This window comes from Ovis canadensis, chromosome 22 (genome assembly GCF_042477335.2).
Source record: "Ovis canadensis isolate MfBH-ARS-UI-01 breed Bighorn chromosome 22, ARS-UI_OviCan_v2, whole genome shotgun sequence".
Classification (NCBI taxonomy): domain Eukaryota; kingdom Metazoa; phylum Chordata; class Mammalia; order Artiodactyla; family Bovidae; genus Ovis; species Ovis canadensis.
Genome location: NC_091266.1, coordinates 57,464,657 through 57,484,468, shown reverse-complemented (window position 1 = coordinate 57,484,468; position 19,812 = coordinate 57,464,657). Strand labels below are relative to the sequence as shown.

General features: G+C 37.5%; 1 protein-coding gene across 7 annotated transcripts in view; it reads right to left on the bottom strand.

Moving 5' to 3' along the window:
- PLEKHA1 (pleckstrin homology domain containing A1) overlaps nucleotides 1-19,812 on the bottom strand; it is a 54,071-nt gene that overhangs the window by 16,110 nt on the left and 18,149 nt on the right. For 6 of the 7 annotated variants that reach the window (XM_069566750.1, XM_069566752.1, XM_069566754.1 and 3 more), the window contains exons 2-5: nucleotides 18,202-18,362; nucleotides 12,457-12,513; nucleotides 10,176-10,221; nucleotides 2,212-2,309 (exon numbers count right to left, since the gene is read on the bottom strand). In XM_069566750.1, the coding sequence (XP_069422851.1) occupies nucleotides 2,212-2,309; nucleotides 10,176-10,221; nucleotides 12,457-12,513; nucleotides 18,202-18,342 (342 nt within the window). In that variant the 5' untranslated portion in view covers nucleotides 18,343-18,362. The remainder of the gene's footprint in view (nucleotides 1-2,211; nucleotides 2,310-10,175; nucleotides 10,222-12,456; nucleotides 12,514-18,201; nucleotides 18,363-19,812) is intronic. The other variant, XM_069566756.1, reaches the window with a different exon arrangement.

Below are 19,812 nucleotides of genomic sequence, written 5' to 3'. Positions count from 1 at the left end.
CTCAACAGACTACTAAATTACACAGTTTACCAAACGTCACTTGGAGTGATTCCACAGAAAGGTAAACTACACATATATTAAAATAGAAACTTGAAATTTACAAAGAAATCTACATGTAAATTACCAGCAACTTCCATAGGGAAGTACACCAGGTTAAAGCTTCTGCACTTAAATGCATATGGAATTAACACTGGTAAGATTTTTTTTTAAAGAACAGTGAAATAAAATGTTTCTTATTAAAGCATGGGAAATTCTTTCATTGCTATCCTATGAGTTAATGTGTACCTATATAAAACCAATTTTTACTAAGTGATACCGATTCTATACTCAATTTAACATAGTTATAACCACTTTGTTGATAAGCACAGATCTCTATATCTTAAATTTATATTTTTAAAACGTGAATTATAAAAACACATATACAATAGATTCGTCTTTAAACTATAAAACTTTCAACAACAGCTGCAAAACCACAAAAGCTATTTAAGAATCCACATACTTTGACACATTACCCATTTGAGTAAGCTTAAAGTGTCACTTGTATAAGACAGTTTCAGACAATTAATAAATTAGATACAGCAATTCAAAAGACCTCCCAAATGGTAAAAAGTCTGAGACCATTCAATTCACTACTTTTTCTTAAAGCACTAAGAAACTAATGCTGCTGCTCATTGCAAATTGTAAAAAAAAAAAAAAAAAGAATTATTTCAGTGAAATTACTACATATTGTCTTTACAAAAAATTTCCCAAATAGGGAATATTTGCAAAGAGTCAAAAACAATCAGTTAAAGCCTTTTAAGAAAATGAACTTCTGCATCAGTTTTTTTAAAATTGCTTTCCTGAAACTGCACAAACCTAAAATAACTTCTGCTTCATGCACAGATCAGATGCCGTGCGTGGGTGTTTTCTGTCATGTGGTAACAAGCTGTTCTGGTGCAAGACCCAAAAAAATTGACCTAACTCTGAGAACAGCTTTAGTTATATTAACTCTTTATTGTGTTATGAGATAAATATGGCTTATTCATTTAAATAGAAACAAACATATGCTGAGTGTCAGAGCATATGTTTTTAAAGAGTAAGTCATATTGGGTCAGTAAATAATCTCATTTTAGTAAAAACACCCTTCCATTTACACAGCCTCACCCAGGACCTCCTTCCCTATCCTTCCCATATGGGCCTGCAGTGTGCGCCTCTCCACCAGTGTGTAAGAGGGGAAAGGGAAGGAGAGGCTTCATCAGGGAACAGTTCCCGTCACTTGCTCCGCAGCAGCAGTACTAAACTCTCCCAGAAATCTGTGTTCTGCTTCAGGGGTCAGAGAAGAAGGATGGAGGCTCATTCTTTCAGGAAGCAGTGAGGCACTGAGCTTCAGAGTTAGGCTGCAGAGTCAAGCAGATGGTGTGGCTCACAGCTCCACAACTTAAAAGCTATCAAACCTATAAATGTCACTCGATCCTTCTAAGCCTTACTTTTTCAGGTGCTTTAGGTAAAACCTTCAGTGCAAGGCCTGGCACACTAGACAAACAATACATATTAATGTTGATCAGAAAACCAAGAAGAGAAGCCTGAGTTGGAAGCAGGAAACTGCAGCACAAGAAAATGAGTGCCCAGGAACTGGAGGGGAAAAATAGTGTGGCAAAAAGTTTCAAGCCTGAGACAAATCCCCAAGGGCCACGTGGGCAGGACCCTCTGGCTATTACAGTTCTTCATTCTTCAGAGCAGCCCCCACCCCTGAAGTCTTTTCTAAGCCCTTCACTGTCTTGTCCTGCTCCTATCTTCAACTCCTACCTACCTACGACCAGTCCCAGTCATGGCTTAAGAGGCAGACAGAACGCCATTTCTATTCCCTGGGTAGGTGGCAAAAAGTCTTTTAATCTTCCCTGCGGGGAGCAGGGGGAAACATATCTGAAAGGTAGAACTCTACCTGCATTTTCCCTTAGAAACACTAGTGTAAACAGCAGTTAAAATCTAGTAATACAGACATTTATTAGGTACACAATGGGCATCAATGGGCTGATTTTTAAGGGCCAATAGTTACCATGTATTAAAACAAGAAAAAGCATTCATATTATAACCTGTCTTTTAAATAAACTTTGAGGAACTCTGGGATAAACTGTTGGTAAGCTACGGACACTCAGTAGGTATACTGTAAAATCTGTAAAGATCACGTAAACATAATAAATTTTTTTCACACAAAAAAATACATATACTTACTGTAATTTTAATAGCTTTGTTCAACACATTCACCCATTCTACTAGGTCCTGCTGATCATTGGCTTGTAGGAAGTATTTCCTCATCCCTGCATTCATAACTGTTGAGAGAAAAAACAAACTACAACAGGTGAAATTGTGTACTTATTACCTAAACTTACGTCTGTGGCAGCTGAAAAACCTTGCCAGCTTCAATACTGTGACTCTTGAATTTGACAGAATGTTAGACCATGTATGATATTGCTTTCATCACTATGTATGATAATACAGGGTATTATCAATAAGACTCTAATTTGTAATGGTAACATTTCTCACTATATGTAAAAATACCACAATATAGTTAGCCAATCCTCTAATGATGGACATTTAGGCTATTTCTGATTTTTGAAACTATGTAAAATATCCCAATGAAACATCACATACATATACTTCTCCACACTTTGGCTAGCATTTCTATAGATTTCTTACCATAGGCTTCAATAAGAAGAAAATTCACATTTAACATTTTTACAGATATTAGTAAACTGTCTTCCCCAAAGGTTGAATTCAACCAATACTGTATCCAAAGACCTAAATTATCTAATATTCCTCACTAGCACCTCTTTTGTTTTCAGCCCTGAGACGCTGTGACATTATTTCCTAGACTTCCTTGCCAGCCTGGGCATGTCCTGCTAATGGGTGGTACTGGGGGGACACAAGAGGTGGGAGGACAGTGGGAGAGGGGACTGCTCTTGCTGACGCCCCTCCAGTAGCAGCAACACACAACCACCCATGGCTCCAAGCTCTTCTGCTGCTCCCTACACCAGCCTTGAAGTCCCCTCAGGAAACCCTAAGTTCTGGTAATATCACCTCTTCCCTTTCCTCTCTCCAGCCCTGGTGATAGAAGCTGCTTCATACAGTTTTTAATCGCTGGGTTACTTCAGCATTCCCTTCGTGCACCTTCAGCTTCTCAACATCTGGTCAACCAATTCCCTGTAACAAATCCCCTGGGTTTGAAACGCTAAGTGTGGTGTGTTTTCCTGACTCTCTGTCCACCTAGTTGGTAAAAAATTACAGCCTGTCTAAATCTGAATCTTTGATTACTGAGACAAATTAGTTTTATATGTTTACCGGTTGTCTACATTTGTTTTGTAAGCTCTGTTTATTTTCTTTACCCATATTTCTCCTGAGTCGTTCATTTATTTTTTCTTGATTTATAAAAGCTTTTATTTATAAGAACTTTTCTCCTTGGAAGAAAGCTATGACCAACCTAAACAGCTTATTAAAAAGCAGAGACATTACTTTGCCAACAAAGGTCCATCTAGTCAAAGCTATGGTTTTTCCAGTAGTCATGTATGGATGTGAGACTTGGACTATAAAGAAAGGTGAGCGCCGAAGAATTGATGCTTTTGAACTGTGGTGTTGGAGAAGACTCTTGAGAGTCCCTTGGACTGCAAGGAGATCCAACCAGTCCATCCTAAAGGAGATCAGTCCTGAATATTCATTGGAAGGACTGATGCTGAAGGTGAAACTCCAACACTTTGGTCACCTGATGCGAAGAACTGACTCATTGGAAAAGACCCTGATGCTAGGAAAGACTGAAGATGGGAGGAGAAGGCGATGACAGAGGATAAGATGGTTGGATGGCATCAGCGACTCAAAGGACTTGAGTTTGAGTAAGCTCCGAGAGTTGGTGATGAACAGGGAGGCCTAGCGTGCTGCAGTCCATGGGGTCACAAAGAGTAGGACACGACTGAGTGACTGAATTGAACTTAAGAGCTTTTACGTTCACCCTTTCAGTTGTATTTCAAGTACTTTTCCCTATCATTAGTCTTGTCACTTAGTTCATGGTATTTTGATGAATCAGAAATAGTCTATAAATCTTTTCTTTTCTTTAAAGACTCTAGCTTTCACGTGGCACACAGAAAATCTCCCTGACTCAAGATTAAAAAATAAACCTTTATTTTTCTAGCACTTATGCATTTTATGTTTATAATCTTAACACATTTAGAACTTTTTATGCAATCTAATTTACATATACCCATTTAGTAACTACTACACTTCTATAAAGCAAAGCATTCCTACATATAGTTGTCAACAAACTACTATAGTCAATGTTCAAATTAAAGCTTATTAATTATACATCATATGATTTTTTAAAAAAAAAACATTATTCTAAGAGCTCAGGCATCTGAACAACTACAGTGCTATAATTTTTTGTTTTTAATATACTTTTTTTAATGACTTAGTCTCCAACAAAATTTTTTTTTTAACTTTTTATTTTTACTTTATAATACTGTATTGGTTTTGCCATACATTGACATGAATCCACCACGGGTGTACATGCGATCCCAAACATGTCCGACAAAATTTTAAATAGCATACTAAAACTCAGCTGAACGTGACTAAGGCAAGGCGGGGGGGGGGGGACACTTCTCAAATACACTAGATTATGAAACTAAGACTGAGAACAAGATACTAAACCAGAGCTTCCTTGAATTGATACAAGTCTTATCTTGTGAAGGGCTATAAAACAATTAGTCTGGACCTAAAGAAATTTAACACACTATAAATCTGTTCTTTTATATTCTACTAGTGACTGGAGAAATTATAAATGCCATAAATATAAATTAAATGAGTAACTCACTAGGCTATTACATATGTCAATATACAGTTTTTGTTTTTAATTTCCAACACTCAGGAAAGCATAAGCTTTTCCAACTTAGGCTGAAGCTGCGTTCCCCTCATAATGGCTTTTTCCCCCTCAATGTTATTCTGGGCATCTGCCTAGAACATCTGAAGGGTTTAAAATTCTAAGCACTTGGTAACATACTATATGTGCTATAAAGGAAGTGCTTAATACATATATTTTTTTGAATAAGTAACATTTATAGAAAGGTATCTTTTCAGGGAAAGAAGAGAGGCAAATATACCTCTAAAAAGACTCTTAGCACAATTTGCAGTCTAAATAAAAAATCATGTGCTTTAAGAATTATTTTCAGGGAAGGAAGAGGCATAGTGATTTGATAGGAGGGAAAATCTGAGCCTGGAGCTAACTAAACCTAACTAGCTCACATACCTACTAGCAATCCCATCTTATACAATCTGTTTAGTCTCAGACTCTTGTTTTCCTCATCTGTGAAATGGAGCAGAACCCATCCCTCCTTTGAGGGAGGAGGCGATGTGTGTAAAGCAGCCAATACAGGGCCTGGGAGAGAACAGAAGCTCCCTGTCACCATCTTCATCACCTCCATGATTGTCAGTATCAGCTGGAGATTTCCAAGTAAGGAAGCACTGTGCAAAATGTTAGAGCAAATTATAAAAAAATTTACTAGCAGTGATGGGGACAGGCAAAAGAAGGAAAAAAAACTTTTAATAAGAATAATGATTAAACTGTATGAAACCTGTTAAGTTTCCACACTTTTAAAGCAAAGGTTTCATTGTGTATAATGAATGCAGAGCAGAGGCTTGCCCTGCACTTACTAGCTTTTCACTTAAGTACTTCCCTTATTTCATTTCGAATCTTTACCATCAGAGTGAATGTACCAAATGGATAAAACCTGAAGCACAAACATTAGCTTGATTCTAAATAAAAATCACCTCACAACCAAGGATCAACTGCTATGGTTCAAATACAGTAATGAATCAAATAGTTATGAGATACTGTATCATATTCCTTTGCCAATTTTCTTCTGTTTTCTCTATTCCCTCTTTTCTTTCTCTGTCCGTTCTTTCTCTATTAGTCACACATCAGTTTTCTGAAGGGAGCCTCTAATTTAATTTTTTTATTTCTCTCCTACTACCTGCTTCATTTTCAGCCTTCTTTGCCTTGTTCTTCTGTTTTTCATAGTCTCAGGTTCTTTTCCCTATTTGACAGTTTTTTCTTCTCAAATGTCATGTAATTCTGGGCTGGCCATTCATACTTAAAAACAAGATACCAAAAAACTCTTTGGAAGTTCTCTTGAATATTATGTAGGGATTCTGATTGGTGGGCATCACTGTACAGCAAGCCCCTCTAGTGGAAATGCCAGCTGTCAGTCCCTACGGCTGTCTTCTCTGGGGTGTTCAGATTCTTGCCCCAGTTCCACCTGGCTGCCTGATGCTCTGGGCCTGGACACAGGAAAGAGCTGCATTTGGTGTGCAGACTTATCTAATCCTCCCGTTTTCCGTTTCATGCCTCATTCCCCCCTCTTCTCTGGGACTACTGTCCCCAGGCACATAGCCTGACTGATGCTATTTTGGGAGATACTACACATGCCATTCCTTGCTGGGATGGGGGAAGGGTGGCCGCCCGCCTGAGCCAGCTGGAGAAAGGGACCAGAGGCTGTTTCTACAGAGACATGCAAACAAAGTCCCTGTGCTGGGTCCCTCCTCTCTGACGCTTCCCTAGACAGCATCCAGCACCTAGTCTGTCCAGAGCTGGCATGGGGGCAGGATATGGAAATGGCTAGTTTCCAGGGGCCTCTTCTACTCTGCTAAGTTATTTCCTCCTCCTCCATCCACTTCCCATCTTTTTACACTGTGAATTACAGAAATCTGCTCGTTTCAGGGAATATGGTTTGAATGTTTCTTGTTCTCACTGTTTGGGGGCAATTTGAGAAGAAAAGAGGGAGGAATAGTCATTGGAAGGACTGATGCTGAATACTGAAGCTCCAATCCTTTGGCCACCTGATGCAAAGAGTTGACTCATTGGAAAGGACCCTGATGCTGGGAAAGACTGAATGCAGGAGGAGAAGGAAGCAGCAGAGAATGAGATGGTTAGAGAGCACCACCAACTCAATGGACATGAATCTGAGCAAACTCTGGGAAACCGTGAAGGACAGGGGAGCCTGGCATGCTGCAGTCCATGGGGTAGTAGAGAGTTGGACACGACAGCAACTGAGCAAGAAGAACAAAAAGGGAGGAAAGTCTTTATGCTGCCATTTTTATGGAACTTGTTGGTCCATTTTAGAAGTTAGGGCTTCTTTCTGAAGGTAAACATTTCATGGATCCTTACTCCCTCTAATAGGGGCCTCCCAGGTGGTGCAGTGTTAAAAGAATCTGCCTGCCAATGCAGGAGACCCAGGAGATGGGGAAGGGTTGGGAAGATCCCCTAGAGAAGGAAATGGCAACCCACTCCAGTATTCTTGCCTGGAAAATCCCATGGACAGAGGAGTCTGGCAGGCTACAGTCTGTGGGGTTGCAGACTTAAGACACAACCGAGCAACACTCCCTCTAACAGAAGACTAATAAACTGCTGGCAGAGCAAGAGATAACCAATCTTAATCTCTAATTTCAACGAAAATCCCTCATGCTAAATACCGCAATAGCTGAATGTCAGATCTTACCCTGTATACTGCTAGCCCTTCAAACTGTATGTTTGAGATTTTACGTTAACAAATGCCAAGAGTGTGTGCATGATATACTCCAAAATACAACATTCTCTGTCACGTGACTTACCCCAGAAGCCTTTCATTCAACAAGGTTCTGAGGCATTTTCTAATTTAGCAACCAGAAATTATAAATTTGTAAAAAATATATGACTTTTTATAGCTTCTTAGTGGTGATAAAAGCATTACAGAAGATCCTCATACTATATATATCCTGCTTGTATCACACTTTCTTACTGGACATACACAATGCCATCCCTACCATACTGCCTACAGAAGAAACCTGCCCTTCCCAAGCAAAAAAAAAAAAACATATTTAACAAATATCTTCTACTTTAATGTAAATAGTCTCTTCTGAGGTCAGCTGGAAACTCCTACTAATTTTTGTCCCTTTCCTCACTAATGTCCACTAACACTGAGGGCATACAGATTCTCCCAGTTTTAACTATACCCACTATGACAACAGATTCTAACGTTCTCCATTCTTGATCTTCAAGCTCCATCCAGTTCCTAATTACTGTCACCAGAGTACTTCCATTTGGATGTTTCTCCACCATTCAAACTCCATACTAGATATTTCCCCCTATACTAAATATTTCACCCTATCAAATCAGCTCTCCTAGATCCTTGATTTCTTTCCTTGAAGCAACCCTATCTGACATCTCTGTCTTCCCCTCGATTCCCACACGTCCAGTCACCAAGTCCTGGTGCTTTTCCTTCTAATGTTCTCCACTCCTCCTCTTTTCCCCCAATGCCATTATCCTAACTCAGGCTCATGTTAGGAACGGTAGTTTAAAAACCACTTAACCCATCTCCTTGCATCAAACTCTATCAAGGCAAAAAAACTTCCTCCACCTTCTATCGTTTCTCTAGATGTTCTCTAATCTCTTACCTCTTATTTCCCAAAAAACGAGAAAAAATCACTTGTCAACATATTACACCCTAACTCCTGCCCTTTCACTTTTCAGTCTCTCACCACTCTCTCTACTTCAATCAGTGTTCAGATCCCCCCATACACCACGTTCTTCTCCCCTGCACCCCTCTGTCCAGGGGTCCTCCCACCTTTTCTCCCCAGCGATAAAGGATGATCATGTTAGTAGTGCGGCTCATGTAGTGTGGCTCCCATGACTCCCAAGATCCCCCAAAAAGGATCTGAAGCTCTTCTTCTGCGACTCTATTAAACAGATTGCCACCCTTTTATCTACTGCCTGTGATAAATGCAATAATTCCCTGGCCCTGTACCTGATTTGGGGCTCCAAAATCACTGCAGATGATGACTGCAGCCATGAAATGAAAAGATGCTTGCTCCTTGGAAGAAAAGTTATGACCAACCTAGACATATTTGGAGAAGGCAATGGCAACCCACTGCAGTACTCTTGCCTGGAAAATCCCACGGACGCAGGAGCCTGGTAGGCTGCAGTCCATGGGGTCGCTAAGAGTCGGACACAACTGAGCAACTTCACTTTCACTTTTCATTTTCATGCATTGGAGAAGGAAATGGCAACCCACTCTAGTGTTCTTGCCTGGAGAATCCCAGGGACGGGGGAGCCGGGTGGGCTGCCATCTATGGGGTCGCACAGAGTCAGACACGACTAAAGCAACTTAGCAGCAGCAGCAGGGCAGACAGCATGTTAAAAAGCAGAGACATTACTTTGCCAACAAAGGTCCGTCTAGTCAAGGCTATGGTTTTTCCATTAGTCATGTATGGATGTGAGAGTTGAACTATAAAGAAAGCTGAGCACTGAAGAATTGATGCTTTAGAACTGTGGTGTTGGAGAAGACTCTTGAGAGTCCCTTGGAATGCACCAAGATCCAACCAGACCATCCTAAAGGACTGATGGTGAAGCTGAAACTCCAATACTTTGACCACCTGATGCGAAGAACTGACTCACTGGAAAAGACCCTGATGCTGGGAAAGACTGAAGGTGGCAGGAGAAGGGGATGAAAGAGGGTACGATGGTTAGATGGCATCACCGACTCAATGGACATGAGTTTGAGTAAACTCCAAGAGTTGGTGATGGACAAGGAGGCCTGGTATGCTGCAGTCCGTGGGGTCACAAAGAGTTGAACACGACTGAGTGACTGAACTGAAATGAACTGTACCTGTCTGTGAGATTGTGGCCTGGGAGATTCTTAAGAGCGACAACTGCTTATTACTCTCACAGCCCCAGTGCCAAGCAAAGTGCATATATACTAGACCTTCGTTAAATGTTTACTGAGCACTTAATCAAATACCCTCAACTACCTTGCTCCCAAGCTATGAACTTCTCATTTCCCATAAGCTGTAAACTAAATCCTTTCCATTATTTAAGCACTGAACATCAAATAATAATAAAATTAATCTCTCTGGATGTGATCACTATAAATGCCTAGATAATAACTACACATGGGCAGAGTGGGAGGAGGTTGTGACTGGGATGGGACACAGGAAGAGGCTTCAGGGGTGGAGAAGCAGTTTTACTTCTTCACCAGACGGTAGTTTCAAGGCAATCTGACTTAGAATAATTCATTAACCCACAGGACTAAGTCGTGGGCCTTCTGTGACTGTTTTCTCTTGCACTATGATGTAATTATATTAGTCTAACTTAAATTACTAATATATAAAATACAGCTACTCACCAAAACAGAACTCAGCCTTTGGCCTTAGTTTAGTTGCATCGCTAACCTAACAAGAGAGAGAAATGAATCACTCACTTCTTCATATGCTATTATAATCAACCTTAAACACTGTGAACTTCCACATGTATAATTTCCCAGTACTCACACACATTTAGCACACAGATCTAAAGTTAAACTTTAAGGCAAATGAAAAAAGAACTATAAATCAAATTTAGAACATGGGTCCCAAAGGTAAGATGCACAAAAACAAATGATACTTCCATGCTCTCTTTTAACAAAATTGTTTTTTCTTCAAAGGAAGTATGAAGAAACTGAAAATAAACCAGTAAGTTTTATGTCACACATACAAACATTTTTGGTTTCATGTAATTTTCAAAATACCCTCAAGGAATACTCCAAAGAAACCATGAATTCTTCCCAAATTGCATATTTCTAAATCAACTGCATGAGGAAATGGTTGGGTAAGGGCCAGATTGTATATTTAATAAAGTCCAAAAATCCGGAAGACACTAGTCTGCAATGAGGAAACCAATGGCACTGGATCCTCACTTGCGCATTAAAGTACCCTGGGATAAGGGACCCCCTTCACTACATGCAGCACAGGGTTCCATCTGGAACGTGAACAACCAGCTGCACCTGGCTGCTGCTAGCCCTGTAGATGAAGGAGCTCACGTGGAAGCCCATGCATGGCTGTTGGCAGTGCTGCTGCCCAGGGTCAGGACTTGCAGCATCTGTTCTATACCTTCAGAAGGAATTCTAAGTTTAGGTTTCCTGACTGATTCCAACTACAAATTCAGAGCACTGAATCACAATGAAATTTGTTCCAGGGATAAATTCTGAGGGAAAAGTGGCATGTCTAAAGTACAGTACAAGTGTACAATTCAAACTTCAGTACACTGCGGGGCAGAGACGAAACTTCACTACACAGAGAAGGTTATATTTAAAAAACAAAGCAATGGAGGAGGGGAAAGCAGTGGCCAGTCAGTCTGTCTATTTAACTGAATTAATATCTTAATCCTTAAAAAGACCTCCCCTTTTAAAAAAGACCAGGCAATAGGCAATTGAAAAGATACAGGCATATGGGTAATTTCTACCTCAACTGCCTATTTCAATAAAATAGGCCTTTCCACATCACTTCACTAAGAGTCAAAAATCCCTGGCAGCATGTTTACACTGCAGTATATGTAAACTGCAGGCAATCAAGTAAACTGATGAGGGGGTGGGGTGTTGGGGGGCATCTACAGTTTACTCTACAATGGAATCCTACACTTCCTAACAAAAGTCTCTATAGAATTTAAGTTGTAAGCCAATTACTAAATGTCTTAAATTTATAGGAACACTTGAGGTATACTTAAACAAAATTTGTCTTCTGCAAATTTACATAATAACAATTTTAAAGTAAAACGGTTCCCTTTAAATACGTAATTTTTGTTGACCAAGGACTATTTTATTTTTTGGTCAATAAGGATGAATAGCTCTACAAAGCTTTTTATTTATCAAAAATATCTTTTTCTTTTAAACAGAGACATACTTGTAAATTGGTCCTCTGATGAAGACCTTTGCTAATAAATCCCAATATATGCATAACAGTATTTATATGCATATTATTTAATCATATCTCAAGTCATCACCAAGCTTATTACTTTCTGTAAAACAAAACTATTAATAGTTCCTCAGCATCTCTCTATCTCAGTTCCCAAAACACTAATAAAAGATAATAAGAGGGGAAAAACTACGTAATACAAAACTAAATTTTTCAGAAGAAAAATAATAGTATTGCAAAAATTTCTGAAAAGTCAACAAACATGAAAAGAAATTAGTAGAGACAAAGTCAAATGAGGGAAAAATCATCTTTCATCATGAAGATAGTTCATATTTTCCTCAAACTAAGACATAAAGAAACAAAGTCAAAGGTAGTGAGATTAAAAATTAGTTTAAATAAACAGATTTAGAAGAATCTTCACCAGATTTCCCAAAGACAGAACCTGTTAACAGATCAATCTCCACTTCTGACATTCATATGCCTAATCATAAAAGCTAATGTTAACTTCCCAATTTGCTACATTCTATCATTTAACTCTGTATTCTTTCTAAATTTGATAAAATTTCCTAATTTTACCAAAGAACTTCCTAAACATAGTAATCAGGTACTGTTTTCAGTGTGATATGAACCACAACATCATCTTAAATGACAAAGAGAGGAGTCGGCTCCTTTTACTCATACTCTCATTCTAAGGGATCTTCATTCAAGCATGAATGTAAGACAATACAGAGAGACTACCTTTGAAATGTAGGTAAGTTTAATGGCGCCAACACGTGATGATCCAGAAGGTAGGTTCTATAAACAAATTATTAACATATAATTAATATCCAACATTACAAATTTTTTTCACATAAAATGTCCTATACACACTAAAAAAAAAGTTAAGAAATCAGATGTTTAGATGTCACACTTTACAAATTAACTTTTCAGTTCACGTATTTACTAGGTTTGAAATCAAGTGGACAACACGGATAACAACACTGAACTCTTTCTGTTCCACCACAACACATTCTGTTATAGCTAAAGGCTATTTTGTTATCATTATATCTAAACTTTTTTCGTGAGTTTAACAAACCATAAACAAGATCAGATTTTGTTTCAGAAAGCAATGGGGAAAAAATATTTAGACATAAAACAAATACGAAGGTAAGAAATTTCAAAAGAGTACATATATTACTTTGTTTTATTAAAATTATTAAATCACATATATCGCTTTAAAAAGACTGGATTTTCCCCCATTTAAATTATGTTAGTATTTATTACACCATTACTAGTCTACACTGATACCATTTTTCAAGAAAATTATTGACACTTTTAAAACAGGGAATGTATATATTGGCACATTCATAGAAAATGTAATTTTTCTTCCCTTCTCAAGTTTGGGATATGGTATGTGTCTTAAAAGAAGGAGAATCATTTCTGGCTGAGGCTATCAGAAAAGACATAGTGGAAGAATGAAAAGCAATGAAGCTGGACTTTATAAAGAAAAAGTTCGAAACACAAAGAACAGGAGAGCAAATATTCCAGACAGAGAAACAGATGAGCTTCACTGAGGGGTTGAGGATGTTCTGTACTGAAACGGGAAAGAGACTTCTGAGCTGTAAAATGGGGTCACACAGGGTTGAAGTAGGAAACTGGTTTAGGAACTTAAACTAACAACCTAATCATAGAGAACCTAAATAAGAAACAAAGTAGCAAGGAATTTATACTGTTAAGACTTGGAGGGAATTCCCTAGCCATGCAGTGTTTAGGTATCAGTCCTTTCAGTGTGGTAGCTGGGTATCAATCCCTGGTCAGGGAATTGGGATCCTGCAAGCAGCCAAATAAATAAATAAATAAATAAATATGTATGTATGTATGTATGTATGTATATAAAATTGAAGCCATTAAAGAAGGCTTGTAAGCAGTTCTGTAACCAAAACTGTGCTTTAATTAACATGTACTGGACTATAATAATCGGGGAAGATGGAGATGGGAAAACCAGATAGAAAAATCTGTGAAAAAGTAATAAACATAAAGACTGATAGATGATTTCAAAAGTAAAAGTAAAACAATCCTGATTTTGAAAGCTTCCTCCACTATAGATTAAGGCTCAATTTTTAACTTCCTTTATAATAATGTACATCAAAGAAAAAAAATCTATGGGTTTTTTCTCATGAATGATTAGGAGGTACCTGTCTTAAACCTCTGTAAGCTTAGTGGAAACAGTTAATGATATGGAAGCCTAGACATTTAAAAGACGGGATTCTCAAACACAAACTGACTATTGTTTACAGGGACAAGTCTTTTCAAAACTGTCACTTCTATGCAGAGTAAAACTGCGTCATGTTTTGCTTTAAACTCCAGACTATATATTGATATAAGCTTCTAAATTTATATCATAAATATGTACATAAAATTATAACTTTTAATGTGTATCTTTAAATGGTTGTCCTTATACAAAATGTTTTATGTTAAAAGGGTTTTTTCTTTTCAATTTGGATAAGGAAATGAAATGTTAAAATGTCTTCAAGCTCTTCTAACCACTATCAAAGAGTTTTTTTTCCCAAATACTGCTATTCCACAATTTGAAATCATTATTTTTCTTTTAAGTCCTCCATAATTCTATCATTTGAACTAGCTGAATACAGCTCTAATCCCATGGGTGAGAAAACAAAATGAGCAACTATGTCCTGACTGTATGACATAAAGGGTCATAGATAGTGACACGGTACAATGAAATATAAGTACCTGGCAGATAAAGGATATTCAAAATATCTGGTTTCTACAAAGTGGTATGATTGCTGCCAATTTCAATCAGAAAAGAAGTGGGTTTCAAATCTGTCACTTGACAATGAATAAGAAATAATAAACTAGTATGACATTTAAGATAAAAAGAGAAACAAACTATTTATTCTTATGAGTTCCTCTACTCATTTTGCAAAAATCCTCTTTCAGGTTTTTTCAAATTCACTTTCTAATAAAGCTACTTAATTAATTCTCCACCATTTCTCACACCACCAACAAAACACAGAAAGCCCCAAACTGATTCTCTAGTAATACTCTAGAACGGATTTTTAAACCAATGGCTAATGTAAATAAAGAAAGCAATGATCAGAGGAAGAATGGCTCCCTAAGGACAGGCTATTAAAATCAGTAAAACAGTGTTACAGCATGTAACATATGCAACCAGGTTGAATCATATGAAATCGACATTTTTTCTTAGTAGATCAAAATGGTAGTAAAATGGCAATTTCATGTGGTTCAACCACAATAACCTTAGCAAGACATTTTACTAAAGTTTTCATGAAGAGGTATGTCTTAATACATTTTAAAGTGACACAAAGCTGGTATTGAAGGCTAATACATTGGATGATAGAACGCAGATTGTAAAAGATTCTGATTAGTTGGAATGAAGAGATAAAATTATTAAGAACAAACTGAATAAAAAGACAGATTTAAAATTCTGCACTCCATTCAAAAAAACATGGGCTAATTAATTACACCACAGATATCTGGCTTTAAAAAAAAGAGTTCATGTGAAGAAGATCTAGCTAAGTACACACTTTAACATATACCCTCCCTGCTACAGCCAAAGCCAACTGTTTTCCAGGTACGCCACAGGGTTCCTTACTTTGATTTCCTGCCCCACGCTATTGGGTGAGCACTGAATACCCATTTCTTCACATCCTGGCCAAAATCATACTCTTTCTTCCGAGTCAATTTCAAATGTTACTACCACTTCTGGGAAGACTTTCACTCCCTCTGCTAGCTACAATCACAACTTTCCTCTGAAATCCAAGTTTATGGTTCCTTTGGTGTAATACACATATTCTATTTTGTTCTTTTCCTTTAGTTCTGTTTAAGTGGAAAGTACTGACAAAAGGAGAAATTCTAAGGAGAAGAACCTATTATATAAAGACAAAGAAACAATCAAGCAGTTGTAAAAAACATTCAGGAGAAACTATACAAGAGTCAACCAGATCTTATGAAAGAGACAAATCAAGGGAAGCTCATAGGTAGAACTGAGTGATGGCTTGTGTGGGGAGGAAAATCAGAAACTGGAATCTAGTAAACTGTAATCAGAGTGAGTCAAGAGGGGCCAAGTTACTCCCCACCTTGGAAACGTGGAGTGGGATTGTGCTGCAGATTAAGAGATGGGCAATAAAAAGGAGGAAATGGATTCATGTTTTTTTAAAAAAGGAAAAAAAAACAAGGTAAACATGAACTTTGGATTTCTGCTGACTTGCTCCTTCTCCCAATGACTCTGGTCAAGTAAATAAAGGTATTAATCACATGGCTACACAGACAGGTTACTATCACCCAAGGAAGTTGCTCACACTCAGAGATAGGGGAGTAACACAGGGTATCAATGTGTTCAATAAGGACAAAGGTAGAGAAGACAGTTTCTAGCAAAAAAAGCCTCATACAAGGTCAGCAACCAAATAATGTAAACTGAATTAAAATACAAATACAAATAAAATACAAATTAAAATACAAATAATCCTCCCAAATTTGAAAGGCTGCATGTGGATATAGCACCCAATGTATAGAGAATCAGAGGGTAAAAGTAGATCAATGAATAGGCGATACAAAGAACTAGATTGGGCATACAGAACAATAATTAAAGCTGTCTCAAATATGATAAATGCCTTTTAGTAATGCATAGTTCAGACAACATAGTGAACATCAGGGATAAATGGGTCTCTTGCATTAAGGAGGAGACTGAATTAATCCTAAGGATTATGATCTCTTACAACTCAAAAAAATTAGTTTGAAGTTTACAATTTCTTATAATTATCAGTAGAAGTTGTCAGTAATATCTGGTATAGTAAATGATAAATGGATAAACTTCAAACCCAACATATATGACATTATATTTTCTAAAATAATGGCTGATGATAAACTTTCAGTTACATTGTGTGAGCTTGTGTACATTATAAACCCCTAGAGGCCTTGATTATCACCTTATTACCTTTCATATAAGAGAATTTTTTTAAAAAACCTATCACTATCAAGCTCCAATTCACCATCTCTCCTTGGTCTGTCCCCATTAGAAGAGATGATGAGGGGATGTTTGCTTCCAGACTAGACTTGCTTTTCACAAAGTTCTGCTGGGATTACTCAGAACCCTGTGGCCTGTAAGGGTACTATCAACTTACTACTTCTTCAATTATCAAGTATTTATCCTATTCTCTTTTTTTTCTTTGATTTTTTTTACTGAAGTGTAGTTGATCTACAATGCTGTGTTAATTTCTGCTGCATATATATATACATATATATACACGTGTGCAGAAAATGAACATATTATCTGCATGAATGAAGAAAATGAAAGAAAATGAATTCATTTTTATATTCTTTTCCATTATGGTTTATCTGAAAGTATTAAAGATAGTTCCCCACAACTCAAATTCTATATGAACAAATATAAATGTATTAGCAATATGCATTTTGCCTAATCTAAAATCAATATTGAAGAGAAAAAGAATACCACATTCGTTGTTAGGGGTTCTGGTTCCTTCTCTGTGAAACAGAACAGAACTTCCTACCAGTCCCTGCTCTCCTCAACTTTTCATTCCTCACCTGTAGAGGTCATCCCCTAGATCAGATCAGCTTTGAAGTTTGCTAGGGACTCATCTCTTGCTTTGCACATACTTCCTTGCAATATACATCTCAATTTGAATTAAGAGTTTCATGGGTAAAGAAAATTTAAAACTACTCAACAGATGATCTCCAGGCCAAGGCCTCTCACAGATTGTAAAAATGGGATTCTAATCTTTAATAGATGACATCTGCCCCCAATAATTTGAAAGGTAACCAAAAAACCCCACAAATTCACAAATGGCTGTCACTCAAATCTGACACTAAAAGATGAAAGGACTACACAAGTGCAAGAGTGTCAACTTGGTTAAGCAGCTTATTTACCAGAAGATAGTACTCTTGCCTGGAAAATCCCATGGGCGGAAGAGCCTGGTAGGGTGCAGTCCATGGGGTTGCAAAGAGCGGGACTAAGCGACTTCACTTTCACTTTTCACTTTCATGCACTGGAGAAGGAAATGGCAACCCACTCCAGGGTTCTTGCCTGGAGAATCCCAGGGACAGGGGAGCCTGTAGGCTGCCATCTATGGGGTCGCACAGAGTCAGACACAACTGAAGCAACTTAGCAGAGCAGCAGTAGTCTATCTTAGAGACAGTATCTTAAATCTAAATAATCCAAAAACTTTCTACCAGAGTTAGAGTTGTTTCTCCCAAGGAAGGAAAAACAAACAAATGCCTAAATTTTTATCAAATAAACTGAGCTTCATCTTCTGAACTTTAACACAGTAGGATTTGGGGGAAAAGGGCAAGGAGAATAGTAGAAATAAGTAGTCAGTAGAAATAAATTTAAACATATGTTGTTTAGGAAGACAAATCCTAACACCTGAATAGTATATCAAATACTTTAATAATTAATAATTAAAATCCATATGCTGTTGAAGTGGGAACGTTTTGGATTTTACAAACCTGTGGATTATCCATGTACCATACAAAACTATCTTCTCTAGTATCCAGTATGAAGTACCTCCGAAGAAACTTCCCACTGTTTTCATTTTCTTCAATGTCTAGAAAACCACAAATGCGATTCTGACGATCCACATAAGGCATTTCTGGGCTTGAACATTACACTGTAAAAAAAAATTAGCAGTAAGTACTTTTCAGTGGACTTCAAGCACAAAATATGCTATGGTACAGTTAATTCAACAAAGAGTCTACTTTCCAACATTAGCTGGGAGCTGATTAATGTGAATACATAAAAGCAAGGGCAAAAATCACCTGAAGTTAAGTTTACTGTGAGTGGTTACTATATGCAACTGTACACTGATAGGGACAAAAGAGAGCTATTCATCTCAGCTGAATAATTTACTTACTTTTTTCCCCATGAGTAGGCACCATCATCCCCTCTTCATGTTAACAGATAAGAAATTTAACACTGAGTAGGGGAAGTGACTTTCCAAAATTTGTGAACTAGTAGGTAATGAAACAAAACATGAACCAAAATTCTTGGACTCTAGAGTTTATATCTTAATCTTCCCATCTAAAACCCTTAGAATTATTAAACCAAAATGAATCAAAATAAAGTAAGCTAACATGATAAAAAGAGAGATAAGCAGGTATTCTATGCTTAGTAACTCAGTCATGTCTGACTTTTTTGCAATACCATGGACTGTAGCCCACCAGGTTCCTTGTCCATGGGGATTCTCCAGGCAAAAATACTGGAGTGGGTTGCCATGCCCTCCTCCAGGGGTTCTTCCCAACCCAGGGATCAAATACAGGTCTGCGGCATTGCAGGTGCATACTTTACTGTCTGAGTCACCAGTAAAGCAAGTATTATGTGCCTCCTAACAGAAGACACAACATCAGCAATGAAGTGCATATAAAAAAGTTTTATCTCAATCTGATCAAGTCTTTAGATTTCTGTAAGGTCAACTCATAATGCATAGAAAATAAAGACCACAGAGGAACATATCAAACCGCACCACAGTTATTCAATCAGCAAAAGTGGGAAACATTAGGACCAAAAGTCCATTTTATTCAGCAAATAAATATTATAGGAAAAAGAGAGGAGAGAGAAGTTACAGATGAAAAGGAACTTCAGAGGCATATCATACTTTGATTCTGAAGGACTGAAATTTTTGCTGTGTTGATTAAAGTTAAAAACCATAACTTGGGTAAAAGGCAGTGTTTCCATCCATTTTTCCCTAGAACTATAGATATGTGATTCCCTCCTGATGTGATGCAAATCTCTAGATTGTTCTTACTCTGGTCCTTCTAGAGCCAGTGTCAACATCTTGTGACAGCTTGAATTATTTATGTAACTAGTTCCTCATTAAACTCATGGTGAAAATTCAGTTAGAATATGCCCTGATACACTGCCTATCTAAATCACTTATCTGTATGCAGCTAGAGAAATGGTGAAACACACCAGAATTTTTTAAACAAAACTATCTATAAAGTTTGTATACATGTATTATCATAAATCTGATACTTGGAGATGACTTTTTAATAAACTTACCCAAAGTTTTTAAAAACTTCTAAAATGTAATCAAAACTTGAAAAATTAATACACTATGCTAA